Source organism: Bombina bombina, chromosome 4 (genome assembly GCF_027579735.1).
Source record: "Bombina bombina isolate aBomBom1 chromosome 4, aBomBom1.pri, whole genome shotgun sequence".
NCBI lineage: Eukaryota > Metazoa > Chordata > Amphibia > Anura > Bombinatoridae > Bombina > Bombina bombina.
This window is the reverse complement of record NC_069502.1, coordinates 1,112,679,583-1,112,698,448: the sequence shown is the minus strand read 5'-3', so window position 1 is coordinate 1,112,698,448 and position 18,866 is coordinate 1,112,679,583. Positions and strand designations below refer to the sequence as shown.

Genomic DNA, 18,866 nt, shown 5'->3' with positions numbered 1-18,866 from the left:
GCAGGAGCTATCAAGATCACCGACGCCCTCTCCTGATTGATCCTGGCTACCAGCCTGGGGATGAGAGGAAACGGCGGGAATACATAAGCTAGTTTGAAGGTCCAAGGTGCTACTAGTGCATCTACTAGAGTCGCCTTGGGATCCCTGGATCTGGACCCGTAGCAAGGAACCTTGAAGTTCTGACGAGAGGCCATCAGATCCATGTCTGGAATGCCCCACAGTTGAGTGATTTGGGCAAAGATTTCCGGATGGAGTTCCCACTCCCCCGGATGCAATGTCTGACGACTCAGAAAATCCGCTTCCCAATTTTCCACTCCTGGGATGTGGATTGCAGACAGGTGGCAGGAGCGAGTCTCCGCCCATTGAATGATTTTGGTCACTTCTTCCATCGCCAGGGAACTCCTTGTTCCCCCCTGATGGTTGATGTACGCAACAGTCGTCATGTTGTCTGATTGAAACCGTATGAACTTGGCCCTCGCTAGCTGAGGCCAAGCCTTGAGAGCATTGAATATCGCTCTCAGTTCCAGAATATTTATCGGTAGAAGAGATTCTTCCCGAGACCAAAGACCCTGAGCTTTCAGGGATCCCCAGACCGCGCCCCAGCCCATCAGACTGGCGTCGGTCGTGACAATGACCCACTCTGGTCTGCGGAAGGTCATCCCTTGTGACAGGTTGTCCAGGGACAGCCACCAACGGAGTGAGTCTCTGGTCCTCTGATTTACTTGTATCTTCGGAGACAAGTCTGTATAGTCCCCATTCCACTGACTGAGCATACACAGTTGTAATGGTCTTAGATGAATGCGCGCAAAAGGAACTATGTCCATTGCCGCTACCATCAAACCTATCACTTCCATGCACTGCGCTATGGAAGGAAGAGGAACGGAATGAAGTATCCGACAAGAGTTTAGAAGTTTAAGATCTTGAGATCTAAGATTGGTCTGAACGTTCCCTCTTTTTTGGGAACTATGAACAGATTGGAGTAGAACCCCATCCCTTGTTCTCCTAATGGAACAGGATGAATCACTCCCATTTTTAACAGGTCTTCTACACAATGTAAGAATGCCTGTCTTTTTATGTGGTCTGAAGACAACTGAGACCTGTGGAACCTCCCCCTTGGGGGAAGCCCCTTGAATTGCTTTTCTGGCCTCTGTCAGAAAAATCCTCATTTCTAAGGAGTCTATTATTGTTCCCAAGAAGGGAACTCTTGTCGACGGAGATAGAGAACTCTTTTCCACGTCCACTTTCCATCCGTGAGATCTGAGAAAGGCCAGGACTATGTCCGTGTGAGCCTTTGCTTGAGGAAGGGACGACGCTTGAATCAGAATGTCGTCCAAGTAAGGTACTACTGCAATGCCCCTTGGTCTTAGCACCGCTAGAAGGGACCCTAGTACCTTTGTGAAAATCCTTGGAGCAGTGGCTAATCCGAAAGGAAGCGCCACGAACTGGTAATGCTTGTCCAGGAATGCGAACCTTAGGAACCGATGATGTTCCTTGTGGATAGGAATATGTAGATACGCATCCTTTAAATCCACCGTGGTCATGAATTGACCTTCCTGGATGGAAGGAAGAATTGTTCGAATGGTTTCCATTTTGAACGATGGAACCTTGAGAAACTTGTCCAGAAGATAACCTTGGGAGACTATTTCTAGTGCCCAAGGATCCAGAACATCTCTTGCCCAAGCCTGAGCAAAGAGAGAGAGTCTGCCCCCCACCAGATCCGGTCCCGGATCGGGGGCCAACATTTCATGCTGTCTTGGTAGCAGTGGCAGGTTTCTTGGCCTGCTTTCCCTTGTTCCAGCCTTGCATTGGTCTCCAAGCTGGCTTGGCTTGAGAAGTATTACCCTCTTGCTTAGAGGACGTAGCACTTTGGGCTGGTCCGTTTCTACGAAAGGGACGAAAATTAGGTTTATTTTTGGCCTTGAAAGACCGATCCTGAGGAAGGGCGTGGCCCTTACCCCCAGTGATATCAGAGATAATCTCTTTCAAGTCAGGGCCAAACAGCGTTTTCCCCTTGAAAGGAATGTTAAGTAGATTGTTCTTGGAAGACGCATCCGCTGACCAAGATTTCAACCAAAGCGCTCTGCGCGCCACAATAGCAAACCCAGAATTCTTAGCCGCTAACCTAGCCAATTGCAAAGTGGCGTCTAGGGTGAAAGAATTAGCCAATTTGAGAGCACGGATTCTGTCCATAATCTCCTCATAAGGAGGAGAATCACTATCGACCGCCTTTACTAGCTCATCGAACCAGAAACACGCGGCTGTAGTGACAGGGACAATTCATGAAATTGGTTGTAGAAGGTAACCCTGCTGAACAAACATCTTTTTAAGTAAACCTTCTAATTTTTTATCCATAGGATCTTTGAAAGCACAACTATCTTCTATGGTTATAGTGGTGCGTTTGTTTAAAGTGGAAACCGCTCCCTCGACCTTGGGGACTGTCTGCCATAAGTCCTTTCTGGGGTCGACCATAGGAAACAATTTTTTAAATATGGGGGGAGGGACGAAAGGTATACCGGGCCTTTCCCATTCTTTATTTACAATGTCCGCCACCCGCTTGGGTATAGGAAAAGCTTCTGGGAGCCCCGGGACCTCTAGGAACTTGTCCATTTTACATAGTTTCTCTGGGATGATCAAATTCTCACAATCATCCAGAGTGGATAATACCTCCTTAAGCAGAGCGCGGAGATGTTCCAACTTAAATTTAAATGTAATCACATCGGGTTCAGCTTGTTGAGAAATTTTCCCTGAATCTGAAATTTCTCCCTCAGACAAAACCTCCCTGGCCCCATCAGACTGGTGTAGGGGCATTTCAGAACCATTATCATCAGCGTCGTCATGCTCTTCAGTATCTAAAACAGAGCAGTCGCGCTTACGCTGATAAGTGGGCATCTTGGCTAAAATGTTTTTGATAGAATTATCCATTACAGCCGTTAATTGTTGCATAGTAAGGAGTATTGGCGCGCTAGATGTACTAGGGGCCTCCTGAGTGGGCAAGACTCGTGTAGACGAAGGAGGGAATGATGCAGTACCATGCTTACTCCCCTCACTTGAGGAATCATCTTGGGCATCATTTTCATTGTCACATAAATCACATTTATTTAAATGAGAAGGAACCCTGGCTTCCCCACATTCAGAACACAGTCTATCTGGTAGTTCAGACATGTTAAACAGGCATAAACTTGATAACAAAGTACAAAAAACGTTTTAAAATAAAACCGTTACTGTCACTTTAAATTTTAAACTGAACACACTTTATTACTGCAATTGCGAAAAAATATGAAGGAATTGTTCAAAATTCACCAAAATTTCACCACAGTGTCTTAAAGCCTTAAAAGTATTGCACACCAAATTTGGAAGCTTTAACCCTTAAAATAACGGAACCGGAGCAGTTTTTAACTTTAACCCCTTTTACAGTCCCTGGTATCTGCTTTGCTGAGACCCAACCAAGCCCAAAGGGGAATACGATACCAAATGACGCCTTCAGAAAGTCTTTTCTATGTATCAGAGCTCCTCACACATGCGACTGCATGTCATGCCTCTCAAAAACAAGTGCGCAATACCGGCGCGAAAATGAGGCTCTGCCTATGATTAGGGAAAGCCCCTAAAGAATAAGGTGTCTAAAAAAGTGCCTGCCGATATAATTTTACCAAAATACCCAGATTAAATGATTCCTCAAGGCTAAATATGTGTAATATATGAATCGATTTAGCCCAGAAAAAGTCTACAGTCTTAATAAGCCCTTGTGAAGCCCTTATTTACTATCTTAATAAACATGGCTTACCGGATCCCATAGGGAAAATGACAGCTTCCAGCATTACATCGTCTTGTTAGAATGTGTCATACCTCAAGCAGCAAGAGACTGCTCACTGTTCCCCCAACTGAAGTTAATTCCTCTCAACAGTCCTGTGTGGAACAGCCATGGATTTTAGTAACGGTTGCTAAAATCATTTTCCTCATACAAACAGAAATCTTCATCTCTTTTCTGTTTCAGAGTAAATAGTACATACCAGCACTATTTTAAAATAACAAACTCTTGATTGAATAATAAAAACTACAGTTAAACACTAAAAAACTCTAAGCCATCTCCGTGGAGATGTTGCCTGTACAACGGCAAAGAGAATGACTGGGGTAGGCGGAGCCTAGGAGGGATCATGTGACCAGCTTTGCTGGGCTCTTTGCCATTTCCTGTTGGGGAAGAGAATATCCCACAAGTAAGGATGACGCCGTGGACCGGACACACCTATGTTGGAGAAATAAACATGAGAGGTTACATGCTAAAAACACACATGTAAACACAAACAAAAATGTATATATGTATGTATATAAAAATGTATATATATGCAATAAATAAAAAATCACATAATTTTCACTGTTGGGTATAGATGTGTGCCAACTGACTTGGTTGAAAGATTTCAAGAAGTATATGGGACTACCTTTTTCTCCTATACATCCCTTTACTGCCAGCCTTAGTTCACCTAGAGCTGAGTACTGCATGTGTTGTGTTTTATCTCCAGTAACATGTAGAGTACTGCACGTCCTGTGTTTTACGCTTTTTACCTCTGTGATTGCCTTGTATCTAACCCTCTGCAGACTGCCACCTTATGTCAGTTCTTTTGACAGACTTGTATTTTAGCCAATCAGTGATGACTGTGAAAAACTATCAAAATGCACTGAGATTTGATGATAAAAGTAAATTGGAAAGTTGTTTTACTGGACATCCGGCATACCTGGCAACCCTAAATTGCAGCAGCAGTTGCAATAATGTTTGTTACAGTGATACATATTTGCACCATTTGAGTCTCCATTTTATGGTTTGCTTTTCCATAGTATGATCTATTCTAGAGAACATATGAAACACGGTGTAAAATTATTTTAGAGCATGACTTGACAGCTCTGCTTCTCTCTTTATCTTTGAAATGTTGAGGCATCCTGCAATACTGTTCCTGATTGCCGGGCTCCATTTTGATCGCTCCCACAGAGCGATCACTTCCGGTTTCACTCAACATGGAGCCCAGCAGTCAGGCAGAGCATCGGAAGCCATCGGGCAGGCTTCTGATGCTGTGAAAGTGTGCTAAGTGCCTTGGTGGGTCGAGGCACATAGTAAAATATCATACAAATAAAATAAATATAGCCCCCTTTCCCCTCCCCCCTGTGTCTTCAAAGATGGCGACGCCCAGTGTATCATGAGGCTTCTGGGGGTGTCCCTAGACTGCCTCATCATAGGGGCAGGCTAGGGTCATCCAATCTGAGCTTGCCCCTTATAATTACATTTTTAATAATAAAATATTACATTTGTCTGATCATGTCAATATTAGTAAATATTGACTCTGACCAGTGTGGTTCTCCCTCTCTCTCTTCACTTGCGATTTTGTGGGAGAGAGAGATCTGTGTTTAAGAGAGAGATATTTAGATAATATATTTGTTAAAAATTGTGAGACCCAAAGGTTCTTTTCAGAACCTTTAACCCCTAGCTTGCCAGTGATCACTATAAATCACTGGCAGTAGCACAGCATCACTTTTTTGCTCTCTGTGCATTTTTTTTTAGGGGTTAATTTTTTTTTAGTAATTTTCTGTGAGACCCAAAGGCTCTTTTCAGAGCCATTTAGCTAGTTTTAATTAATTTTTGTAAAAAAATTGTGACCCAAAGGCCCTTTTCAGAGCCATTAACCCCTAGCTTGCCAGTGATTACTATAAATCACTGGCTATTGCACAACAGCACTTTTTTGCTCTGTGCATTTGTTTAGGGGTTAATTTTATTTTTTAGTAAAGAATTTTGAGACACAAAGGCTCTTTTCAGAGCCATTTTGTTAATTTAATTTTTTTTTAAAATAAATAAATCATGTCACAGAGAACATATAGTGCTGAGGAGGCGTATGCCATCCTTGCATCAGAGTTCTATGTCTGACTCAGACCCAAATTTTGACCCTGCCATATGCTCAGATACATTATTAGATATAGTCTCAACTGATAGTTATGTATCTGTGGCTGCTAGCCCCCCTGCCAGAAGGAGACGTGTTGCTCCAGCTGTCATCGCTGCTGAAGAGTGGCTAACGCCTCATCACCAAAGGCCAGATATCCCATCCTTCACTGCAAATCCTGGCATCAATGTGGATGTGGCAGAATTTAGCCCTCAACAGTTTATGGAAGTGTTTCTGGGTGATGATGTATTGGGGAACATTGTCGCCCAAACTAATTTATATGACCATCAGTTCCGTGCTGCAAAGCCTGACACTTTTTTGGCAAAGCAGCAATGGACCCCCATCGATGTGCCAGAATTTAAAAAATTCTGGGCATTGACTATGTCGATGGGCATCATAAAGAAACCCTCCATTCGCTCCTACTGGAGCAGTAGCCCCATTTGCTCTACCCCCATTTTCTCCCAGTGTATGTTGAGGAAGAGGTATGAAATGATTCTACATTTCATGCACTTCAGCGACAACAGCCTGTGCCCCCCTAGGGAGCATCCCCAGTTTGACAGGCTGTATAAAATCTGCCCTGATTAGCCACTTTACTGCCAGGTTTGCAGAGACTTATACACCTGGAAGGAATATATGCGCAGATGAATCCCTGATAAAGTATAAGGGAAGGCTGGGATTCAAACAGTATATTCATTCCAAGTGCTCCAGGTATGGAGTAAAGGTGTATAAGCTCTATGAGAGCGAGACTGGGTATACTCAGGTCTTCTGGGTGTACGAGGGAAAGGATATCTACCTTGACCTTCCAGGCTGCCCAGAACATATGGGAACCACAAGCAAGATTGTCTGGGACCTGATATTACTCCTGATGAACAAAGGGTACCACTTGTATTTAGATAATTTCTATACAAGTGTCCTTTTGTTCAAGCTACTGTATTGTTTTTTATACAGTAGTAGCTTGCGGTACAATTCAAAAGAACCGCACAGGTTTCCCAGGACAACTTGCACGCACCCGGCTACGAAGGGAGGAGACCTCAGCTCTGCGCCAAGAGGAGCTGTTGGCAGTTAAGTACAGAGACAAGAAGGATGTATACCTTCTTACCACTATCCACACAGAGAGGACTGTGGAGGTCTCTGTACGTAGCAGAGCTGAGAGCACAATGAAGCCAGTGTGATTCAAGGCTTATAACCGGCATATGGGTGGGGTTGATCTAGCCGATAAGCTGCTGCAGCCCTACCTAATTATGCAGAAGACAACGGCCTGGTACAAAAAGATTGCAACTCACAACACTTTTTTGTTGTTCAAAAAAGCAAACCCTGAAATGAAACTGACTTTTTTTTTTACAGTTTCCGCTCCAGATCATTTCTGGGATTTTGTACCAAGATGAACCTGCTCCCCGGGCGTTGATAGGAGAGAACAGAGTTGGGGCTACCTATTTTATTTTCAAAATCCCCCCTACTGCGGCAAAGCAGAATCTTCAGATAAAATACAGAGTCTGTGCCAAGAGGGGGCAGGGAAAGGACACCACCTTTTACTGTCCTGATTGCCCTGGACAGCCTGGACTCTGCTTTGGGGACTGCTTCAAGCAGTATCACACACTGCTAAATTTTTATTTATTTTTTTACTTTTGCTGTTGTGTTTTTTTTGTGGTTTACTGTTACTGAGTTTGTTTTTGTTTTTCTTTACTTTTACTGTACCAGATTTTTAAATTTCACTGTTCTATTTTTTATAAGTTCTAAAATTGGTGCTGTATTTTACCAAAACCCTTGTCAAACTTATGCATGGAGGCATGGGTGTACTCAGGGGGTCTTGCAGAAAACAACCTGGAGTGGTTTCTTGCAATAACTTACAACAAGCTCTCCTAAATCATAGTAAAAAAGCAATGTGTGTGTAAAAATGAAAATTGAAAAATTACCACCACACACTTTCTCCAATTCTTTGGGCTAAAACGGTTGCATCAAGGCACTCCATATACAATACCTTGGGTTGTCAACGTTTAAAATATATAGACTTTCATGGAAATAAATAAAACTGGGGTATGTGATAGGCCCCAAACTAAAGATAGGCCTATCAGAAGAAATACTCTCACTTTCAACTCAAATTACAAGTCCTATTGTAACTGAACCTTCCCCAAATGCTGGCAAACCTATGCATGGGGGGCATGGGTGTATTCAGGAGGTCTTGTAGAAAACAACCTGGAGTGTTTTCTTGCAATAATTTACAAGCTCTCCTAAATCACAGTAAAAAATAAACGGGTGTGTAAAAATAAAAAATTACCACCATATACTTTCTCCAATTTTTTTTGGCTAAGACAGTTGTATCAAAGGCATCAAAACACTCCATATACAATACATTAGGGTGTCAACTTTTCAAATATATGCACGTTCATGGCCATATTTAAATAAATATTTGTTAAATAAGTATGTAAAAAGGCCCCCAAAAAGAAGATAGACAAAGAAGATATGTTAAATTTAAAAAAAAAATCACAAACACGTCAGAAGTTTGGCATTGCACCCCCCAAAGAAGCCAACACAAACCTATGCATAGGTGGTATCACTGTACTCAGGAGATATTGCTGAACACATATTGGGGTGTTCTTTGGCAGTAACACATAACAGGAGCTGAGAATCCATGCCTAAAGTACATGGTGAAAAATAACACAAAAATATGACTACCCAAAAGTTTGACAAAGTCTGGTGGTTGAATTAGTGCATGGAAAGTGTTAAAATTCCAGCATTTCAAATACCCTAGGGTGTCAACTTTTCAAATATATGCATGTTCATGGCCATATTTAAATAAATATTTGTTAAATAAATATGTAAAAAGGCCCCCAAAAAGAAGATAGACAAAGAAGATATGTTAAATTTGAAAAAAAGCACAAACACGTCAGAAGTTTGGCATTGCACCCCCCAAAGAAGCCAACACAAACCTATGCATAGGTGGTATCACTGTACTCAGGAGATATTGCTGAACACATAGTGGGGTGTTCTTTGGCAGTAACACATAATAGGAGCTGAGAATGCATGCCTAAAGTACATGTGTGAAAAATAACACAAAAATATGACTACCCAAAAGTTTGACAAAGTCTGGTGGTTGAATTAGTGCATGGAAAGTGTTAAAATACCAGCATTTCAAATACCCTAGGGTGTCTACTTTTCAAAAATAAATGGTTTGATGGGGGTAAATTACATTGGCCAGCTTCAGAAATGTCCCAAATAGGACATGGGTGCATGATGACAGATGTTAAAATTCCAAGTTGGAAAACTGGAATGCGGCCCCTAAAAATAAGGCCTTTTAGCCCCCAGAGAACCTGACACACCAATACATGGGTGGCATCACTGTATTCCGGAGATGTTGCTGAACACATATTGGGGTGTTATTTGGCTGTAACCCTTTAACGTTCTCAGTACATGTATTCTTAAATTTCTATTTTATAAAAAAATAACCACTTTGCTTTTTTTTTAAAACTTTGGCATAGATTGGTGGTAAAATGGTTGCAGAAAAGAGTAAAAACTCCTCAACTTTAATACCTTAGGCTGTCTTCTTTTAAAAAAATATATACATGTGAAGGGTTATTCAGGGATTCCTGACTGATATCAGTGTTACAATGTAACTATCGCTAATTTTGAGGGGAAAAAATGGTTTGGAAATAGCTAAGTGCTACTTGTACTTACTGCCCTATAACTTGCAAAAAAAGAAAAGAACATGTAAACATTGGGTATTTCTAAACTCAGGACAAAATTTAGAAACTATTTAGCATGGGTGCTTTTTGGTGGTTGTAGATGTGTAACAGATTTTGGGGGTCAAAGTTAGAAAAAGTGTGTTTTTTTTCCATTTTTTTCATAAATGTTTTAATAGTAAATTATAAGATATGATAAAAATAATAGTATCTTTAGAAAGTCCATTTAATGGCCAGAAAAACTGTATATAATCAAACACCGCAGAAATGTAAAAATAGCCCTGGTCCTTAACGGTAAGAAAATTGAAAAGTACTGTGGTCACTAAGGGGTTAAATGGACAGTCAAGTCCCCCAAAAAAACTTTCATGATTCAAATAGGGCATGTCATTTTAAACAACTTTCCAATTTACTTTTATCACCAAGTTTGCTTTGTTCTCTTGGTATTCTTAGTTGAAAGCTAAACATAGGAGGTTCATATTAGGGATAGAACTAGGGTTGCCACCTTTTGCCCAGAAAATTCCTGGACACTGTTTAAGTGGGCGTGGAGAGGGTGTGTTTCGGGGCGTGGTTTGGGGCGTGGCTTCTTGCGGCCTCAAATTCATTATGAAATCAATTTTTATAAATATATATATATTTGAGGGTAGTTCCGGGACACAGAGCCTCAGACTGGGACTGTCCCGGTGAAACCGGGGCGGGTGGCAACCCTAGATAGAACGATATATCGGAGTGGCCAATTATTAGGGCCGATATTTGGAATTTCTGAAATATCAGTATCGGCCAGAAACTTACCGATATGGAGCAAATCAAAAGAAATTTAGCTCTGTGTACTTCAGGGAAACCATGTAGTTTTAAGTAACACAAATCATCTATAGCACATATAAGCTGGACATAGCATAGCATCTAATAATAAATAGCACTGATAACAGTGTCCAAGCCCAGGTATTCCTGGGAGTTCAGTTACCAACTTCCATACCTCCAATGGCAGGCTTGTAGATGGATTTGCATAAACAAACATATTTGATTTGTGAAATGGAAAATGTGATCTTTAAGTGGCACTTAAAGCTACATAGTTTCCCTGAAGTACACAGAGCTAAATTACTTTTGATTTGCTCATAGGGGTCAGCAATACATAAAATCAATCTGCTTTCTAATTGCTTTCACAAATAGAACATTATTTGTTGCATTCTTATAAATTTTACACATTTGCAAAACATTTCACTAAAGCTGCTATATTTGACGATTTTTTAATTTAAATATTTAAATTTTTCCCTTTCATGGGCATAAAAAAAAAAAAACATTAAAAAAAATGATAGTTCAGACACATCAATTAAATGTCCATAACAACAAACCTTGAGTAGAAAACTATGCAGAAAACTATGCAGTATTGGAGACAAGTATCAATATTTTCTAGCAGTGGATAACAATGCTCTGACCATAAGGTGGCACTGTTACACATGTATAAAGCTGTCCATAAGTGACATAATAAAGAAACTTATAGTCCACTCCTCAGTACCAGGGAAGTTATTTGCAATCCAGTAAATATATGAGCATATTAAAAATTAAAGCAAATAAAAAAAATCTAGCACTTATATTCCAGCATGTCCTTTCTTTCTCTGTCAAGTGGCAGTATATATATATATATATATATACATACACACACACATATATATATTATTATTTTTTTTTACTTTACTTTTAACCCTTATCTGTAAAGTGTACCAAGTGAGTGTGTTTTTAGTGAAGTGGCAGCAATATATGAAAAAAACAGAAGCCGTTTAACAGGAGAACATGCTGAAATGATATGCTTTCTGCACTATAATGTTTTTCTACTTAACTGGGAGTACTAAAAGTAAATTGGAAAGTTGTTTAAAATTGTATGTTCTGTCTAAATCATGAATGTCTTATTATGACGTTACAGTCCCTTTAAATACTCTACTTCAGATAGGTAGAATCAGAACTGCAACCAACAGGACAGTCAGACTGCTGTCATGGTTTTTATTAAATTTTTGTCTCCATGTGTTGTAAGGTCACTGGCACTGCCCCAATGTTTTTGAGCTCCATAAGGCGCAGGATATCCTCGTATAATAAATAGTCAAATGCTTCTAAGAATGTAAAAATGCTGTTCTCCATCATACAAATATAGGTTTATAAAAATTCCCATTGGTTGCGTAATAAGTTGCTATACCCAGATTACCAGAGTTGTTAGGTGAGAGCAGGTTCCACTATAGGGCCATTACTGCACACCTCATCATTCTGGTTCTTTAGAGGTAAGGTGTTCTTCACAAATAGGTTAAAACGGGTTCAAACTGTTCAGCAAACTCGACAGCATCTAAATTTGAAGTGGATATACATGGATGGCACACCTTAGGAATGATGGATCTAGAATACATTCATCCAGAAAGTGAACACTGGCACCAGAATAACTTGACCTCAAGGCACCATAGATTTAGATGTTGCCTGACATCACTTCATCTGGCAATAACTACAGGAACTCAAACACACACACTGTATTTTTATTAAATTAAAAGGGAAGTTGTACTGTAATACTGGTTTCCCTTTAATGTGTTTCTAGTGACTTGTTATACCATCAGCAGAGTATTAAATGTGGGGAAAATGCTCTATTAGGTTTATTTGTGTATTTGAAAAAAATGTTTTTGCTCATTGAAACCCAACCCACTATACTCAAGAACATGCCCATATAAATGGACTGAGTTACTAGCCCAGAGGAACAATGTACTAGTCCACTAGGGAAAAATTCAAATGTTTTCCTTGTCCATTCCAATTTCTTATTTGTCCAGGGCTAGGGAAAATTTAATATATATATATATATATATATATATATATATATATATATATATATATATATATATATATATATATATATATATATATATATATATATAAATAACTCATTGTGTAGTCCATTAACAAATCTAGACAGGCCCAGAGGCTTGTTTACCCACAGAAAACCTCTGAATTACATTGTTTCCAATGCAGCAAAGGATTCTGGGTAAGATATGCAAATTAAGTACACAATGACACACCTTTTTACTTCAGTCTGCTTTTCAGCAGGTTCCCTTTACGCCAAAGTATCGCTGTTCACACAGCTTATAAACTTAGCTAGGGACTTAGCTAGGGTTAGTGCAGTGATTAAGGGGTTAAATGGACAGTCAAGTCCCCAAAAAATACTTAACCCTAGCTAAGTTTATAAGCTGTGTGAACAGCGATACTTTGGCGTAAAGGGAACCTGCTGAAAAGCAGACTGAAGTAAAAAGGTGTGTCATTGTGTACTTAATTTGCATATCTTACCTAGAATCCTTTGCTGCACTGGAAACAATGTAATTCAGAGGTTTTCTGTGGGTAAACAAGCCTCTGGGCCTGTCTAGATTTGTTAATGAACTACACAATGAGTTATTTTTTCTATATTTTGTGCGTAGTGGAGGATTTTAAACTCACCTTTTATCTCCCCCTAATTTAAAATGTTGTTATATATATATATATATATATATATATATATATAAATCATAAACTCACAAAGGTCAACAATTAGGTTCTCACAATGTCATTTTCAACTGCTAGAATTAATATAATTCAAATACATGTAATGCTATGTGGCTGGTAAAACATGTCACTGGGAAACATTAAAAGCACAATTTTATTAGGCAAGTAGCTGATACGAGTTCTTTATATTCCAAGAACTGGGAACAAACGAAGGATGAATTGTGCTGCTGGATCTTCTATACATAGCTTTTCTATAGAGAATACTGCAGAACTGGCATTTTCAGTATAGGTGGTGGGACAAAAATAAAGGTAAAAGGAGCTATTTGTAAACAATTCAATACACTCCAGCAACTAAAATGGATTGCACATTAAAGGGGAGAAACAAAATCAATACATTGTCTGTTTAACATATCTTACTATTATATATAGAAGATATTTTTTTTTTTTGTACCATCGAAAATAAGATTTAATTAATTGTATCATGGAATGATTACTTCAATGTTGTGAAAAAAATGACAGTTAATACGTTTATGTACGCCTCCACAGCACTATATACAACATGTCTAGAGTTAAATTTGTTCAAAAGGAAAATAGAATCCTATTAATAGTTATTACCAAATCATTTCCTGCTGACTTGTAATGGGTGCCTAACTTGTGGTTGAAAGACTGTAGAAGAAAAAATGTATAGCGGAAAAAAACCACGCTACAAAATATACATTTTATCCAATACACTATTTGTCAGAAAAGGTCTGATGAAAGAAAAAGTGAATATACAGTGTATATATATATATATATATATATATATATATATATATATATATTTATACTGGAACTAGTGAAATGTGTGTTAATACCTTTCAGCTGTGACTGATAGCAAACTTTAAACAAATGAAGCCAATAGAGCAAATTAATCAATCTCATATATATATAAAAGAGAAATGAAATTATTGAATAGAAAATTAGAAAAACTAGGCCAGTATCTCTGCTTGCTTTACCCGAGAAATACTCTCTATATACATAGTCACCAATGCACCAGGGAAATCAGGGTATTCAAATTAGATATTCAATATCTCACGGTTTTTGCTTCCAAACACTGTTTTGAACACAGCAATCCCCTTTATGTCTATATATGTATACATATGCATTTATGTGTCACCCTTGTTTGTATCTCAGTGTGTTTGGTTGAAGGCATGCATTGTGTCTCAGTGTGTTTGGTTGAAGGCATGCATTGTGTCTCAGTGTGTTTGGTTGAAGGCATACATTGTGTCTCTGTGTTTGGTTGAAAGCATGCATTGTATCTCAGTCTGTTTGGTTGAAAGCCTGCATTGTGTCTCTGTTTGGTTGAAGGCATGCATTGTGTCTCTGTGTTTGGTTGAAGGCATGCATTGTGTCTCTGTGTTTGGTTGAAGGCATGCATTGTGTCTCTGTGTTTGGTTGAAGGCATGCATTGTGTCTCTGTGTTTGGTTGAAGGCATGCATTGTGTCTCTGTGTTTGGTTGAAAGCATGCATTGTGTCTCTGTGTTTGGTTGAAGGCATGCATTGTGTCTCTGTGTTTGGTTGAAGGCATGCATTGTGTCTCAGTGTGTTTGGTTGAAAGCATGCATTATATCTCATTCTGTTTGGTTGAAGGCATACATTGTGTCTCAGTGTGTTTGGTAGAAGGCATGCATTGTGTTTCAGTGTGTTTGGTAGAAGGCATGCATTGTGTCTCAGTGTGTTTGGTAGAAGGCATGCATTGTGTCTCAGTGTGTTTGGTTGAAAGCATGCATTGTGTCTCAGTGTGTTTGGTTGAAGGCATGCATTCTGTGGCTGTAGGTTAGGAACCCAGGGAGGAAGAGACCCTTGACGTGGTCCTGGGCTAACACCTTTTTGCCAAATGGTTGCTTTTAGTCTAGTTTTCTTGCAAGAGAGAGACAGACATTCTACATGTTGTGTGTATGTGTGTTTTATCTCTATCTTTATAAATATATATATATATATAACTTTTTTTGGGGAAAAGCCATATACTCACTAGGCATGGGAATTCAGATGCTTTGTTAGGATCCAAATGTGGAAGAAGGCAGTTGCTCGCAGCATTCAGCACATTTCAGTATGTAATCTTTCATTAAGATACAACTATAAATGAAAATAAGAAGAACCAATTTGTACATTATAACAGATTTCTTTCTTTGACATCCCCCAACATGAATATTAGCGTAAAATATAGAATTTGTTTTGAGTTGTCAGGTCGGCTATTCGTATATGCTTTGCATATGAGTTTAACAAATGTCTAAAACTACAAAATACAAGAGTTCTTCATATGATAAAGGATTCCAAAACTTTACCATTTTAAGGACAATTCGATCATCAATTTTGTATTGCAAACGTTTATAGCTAATAACTTACTGACTTTTACAGCAAAACAATCTTTCTGAAAAGAATAAAATTATAATTTTTATTTCGAGTATGACATCACTAAACCCATTCCTCTATTATGGGCCGTTTACTAACAAACTATATCGCCAATCCGATTGCGGTTTTTTGAATATCATTAATGGACGATTTCGTCTCCAGGCGCATGTATGCTGCAATATGTTGACTCGAGCACGCGCATATTATACCTTTGATGGCACACTTACTTCAGAGTGTCTGCTGGTTTCATGGTGAGTGACGTACTGTATGACGAGAAAGCCCAGGCGCCTACCAAATGGAGGCAGGTACTTAACAATCAAAGGTAGAGAAACTAATCAGATTAAAAATTAAATTTAATTACAAAAATGACATATATTACATATTATCATGGATCCATGAAAGCTAACAATAATAAGTTAAAGACATAGGCAATATAAAAACATAGACAATAAAAAATCGACAATATAAAAAATAACAATGTAAAATCAACAGTAGAATCAGATGAGTCACTGGTGAGAGGTTGGTAGGCTAACTAAACTATGTAGAGCTCTGATGCGGTGCAGAGTTTTGATGGGATGAGAAGGGTGTGTCCTTCCGCCCTTGTTTTATAATTAGTGTAAGAGAATAGTGATGAAATCGTGTAAGAGAATAGTAATGAAATCCAATAGGTGATGCTGGATGTTCAGAGTTACTTAAAAACAAACAGTGTCAATCATGGATAATCAATCTAAAATATGAAAAATAAAAAACGTGTGCGTTGTTAGAACGTCAATTACTTTGTCCAAACTCAGTGTGTAGAAACGTTATAGTCTCCAAATGCAAAGTGGTAGTGTCCAAAAAAACCAAAAAATATAAAGTGGTAATCTCCAAATCGAAAAAAATGTAAAAAATGTGTTGAAATAAGTGATGGTCTCCAAAAAACTAAAATTAAAGTAGTTATCTCAGAATTGTAAAGAGAATAAAGTTATGTGCACTGTCCACATCAGACAGTGTCTGCTGTGTAACTTGATTGTAGTGATCACCGCTACAGTGTGTGATGCTAATAGGGCTTAGGGTGTAACGATCTCCTCCTAAAAAAGAAAATGCAAATAGTGTAGATTGTATAACAGTGTGAAACAAATAGAAATAAGGCTTACCAGTGTCTACGCGTTTCGGCCTGTGTCAGGCCTTTCTCAAGACTGGTTTTTTCATTCTGGAAGGTGCCTTATAAAGGATCTTTGACCCCAGGTGAAATTATTAATTACTTCCGGTTGGGGAACTAACGGCGTCTGTTTGTTTTTTCAGACCCTTGTAATTTTGTATTTTTGTATATATATTCTCTGTGTCTTTTGTGTGTTTTATTTAAAATATTTTATCCTGTGTAATGTGTGGAGTAGCGTTCAGATAGGGAATTGTTTGTCTCTCTCCTATAGGTAAGCCGTGACGTCACTTCCGGTTAGAGACGTACTGGAGCTGTGAATAGTGATAATCTCCTTAAAGTATTTTTTACTTACATTTGAATTAGTATCGTGAGTTCACAATACTTATACTTTATACAATAATTAGGATGGAGCTTTTGATATAGGAATATAACTTGTTTCCTACTGCTCCGTAAATGACCAGCTCTGATTGGTCATGACGTCACGGGTAGGTGCACCTTTGATTGGACGAGGGGTTTCTTCTGTGTAAAAAATATTAGTAATAATAAAAACGCCTTAAACAGACCTTATTGGCTTGCTGAGAAGGTGTTGTCGGGATCTATATTTCCATTGGATGTTACCATATGCGTTTATTTTGCTTACCCATCATTTATTTTTTACGCTATATCATTTTGTTCGAATGAATCAAATGTTTAGAGGAAAAGGGGGGGGGGTGTTTTAATGTATAACATTAACATGTATGTTTTTGATAGACCAAAATCTAAAAGATTCTTGAGAAGAGTCTCTAATGAATCTGATGGTATCAGTCTGGTAGTGAATCATCGCTGTTTCTCTGTCACATATGTTTACGTGGAATTCCTATCTAATATTGATAGATAGTGTCACTATGATAATGATACTTGCGTGTGTACTGTCCTCATCTTGAAGAGGTATATTGATATTTAATTCCCAGAATTACTACAACCTGGGAAGGACATATATGTATATATATATACATATACACAGAAACCGAATTAAAATAAAATAAAATAAAATAAAATGATAAAATAAAAAAGGAATAAGAATAATAAATATAAATATGAAAATAAAATAAAAGTGAAATGCTGGGTGAGTTAATGATTAGCAGACGAGACCTTATTAGAACTGTCATATCTCTAAGGAAATGTCAGTCATGATTTCCTTAGGGAGAGTAGGAGATCTATACTTGGTTTACTTGCCTTTTGTGTATCACACTCTTGGATAGAGAGAAATTATCAGGATAATCCTATATACATGTTTGCTTGGAATAGTATCCTAAGCATGGATTATATCAAGTATGACACTCTATTTGGAAGGGTTAGAGAGACTGTTTTGATGTCTGAAATTGAGTTCCATCTATATAGCAATCGTTGCTTGAATTCATAACTGGACAACATAATGTCCTAGGGGCTGGTTGTATTTAGAGTTTTTCTAATATTAGAGGATATATATAAAAATGAGACGTTTTGTTCTTAATATTCCTTGGGATATTTGGATGATATAGGGATACGCATCTTCTTTGGTTCTAGCTTAGTCTAGATCATGTTGAATAAATGAGAAAGATCTTCTTTATTGTTAAGGCCTTTGGGGAAGAGGCAGTCTAGGTTAAAAATCCACCTAGACTCAGCAGTTAATAGCTTTTTCTCGTAATCACCGCCTCTCCAGTCCTTCTTCATCTTCTGTATCCCCATGTAGGTCAGGCCTTTTGTATTTCCCTTGTGAGTGGTCGTGAAATGTCTATATAGGGCTGTGTTCATGTTGTTATTTTCTATTAACCATAGATGTTCACGGATCCTGTCCCTCAAGGGTCTAGAGGTTTGCCCAATATATTGTAGACCACAGGGGCATTGCAACAGATATATTATGCCTTTGTCCTGACATCTGATGATATCATGGATCTTATAGGTTTCTTTCGTTTGGTGACAGATGAATTTCGTTGATTTTTTCCCATGCTTGCAGGCTTTGCAAGTAAGACATGGGAAGAAGCCTGTGATTTTCTTTCCAAACACATCTTTAATCTCAGGGTTTCTCATCCTTTGGATGCTTGGTGCTAAATGACTCTTTAGATTTTTCGCCTTCCTGTAAATAAAACGAGGTTTGTTCGGAATTTTCTCTCCTATTACATCGTCCTCCTTTAACAGAGCCCAGTGTTTCTTGAAGATGTTCTCTATGATGTTCTTATTAGCACTATATTGCGTGATCATTGGGACATCAAACATAC

At 38.6% G+C, this 18,866-nt stretch overlaps 1 protein-coding gene across 6 annotated transcripts in view; it reads right to left on the bottom strand.

Annotated features, from left to right (window-relative positions):
- The window catches only part of TRAF5 (TNF receptor associated factor 5), a 319,757-nt gene that overhangs the window by 211,343 nt on the left and 89,548 nt on the right, over positions 1-18,866 (bottom strand). For 4 of the 6 annotated variants that reach the window (XM_053712398.1, XM_053712397.1, XM_053712401.1 and 1 more), the window contains exon 2: positions 15,109-15,212. The exons of the other annotated variants lie outside the window; for them this stretch is intronic. In XM_053712398.1, coding sequence (XP_053568373.1) covers positions 15,109-15,115 — 7 coding nt within the window. In that variant the 5' untranslated portion in view covers positions 15,116-15,212. The remainder of the gene's footprint in view (positions 1-15,108; positions 15,213-18,866) is intronic. 6 annotated transcript variants of the gene reach the window in all.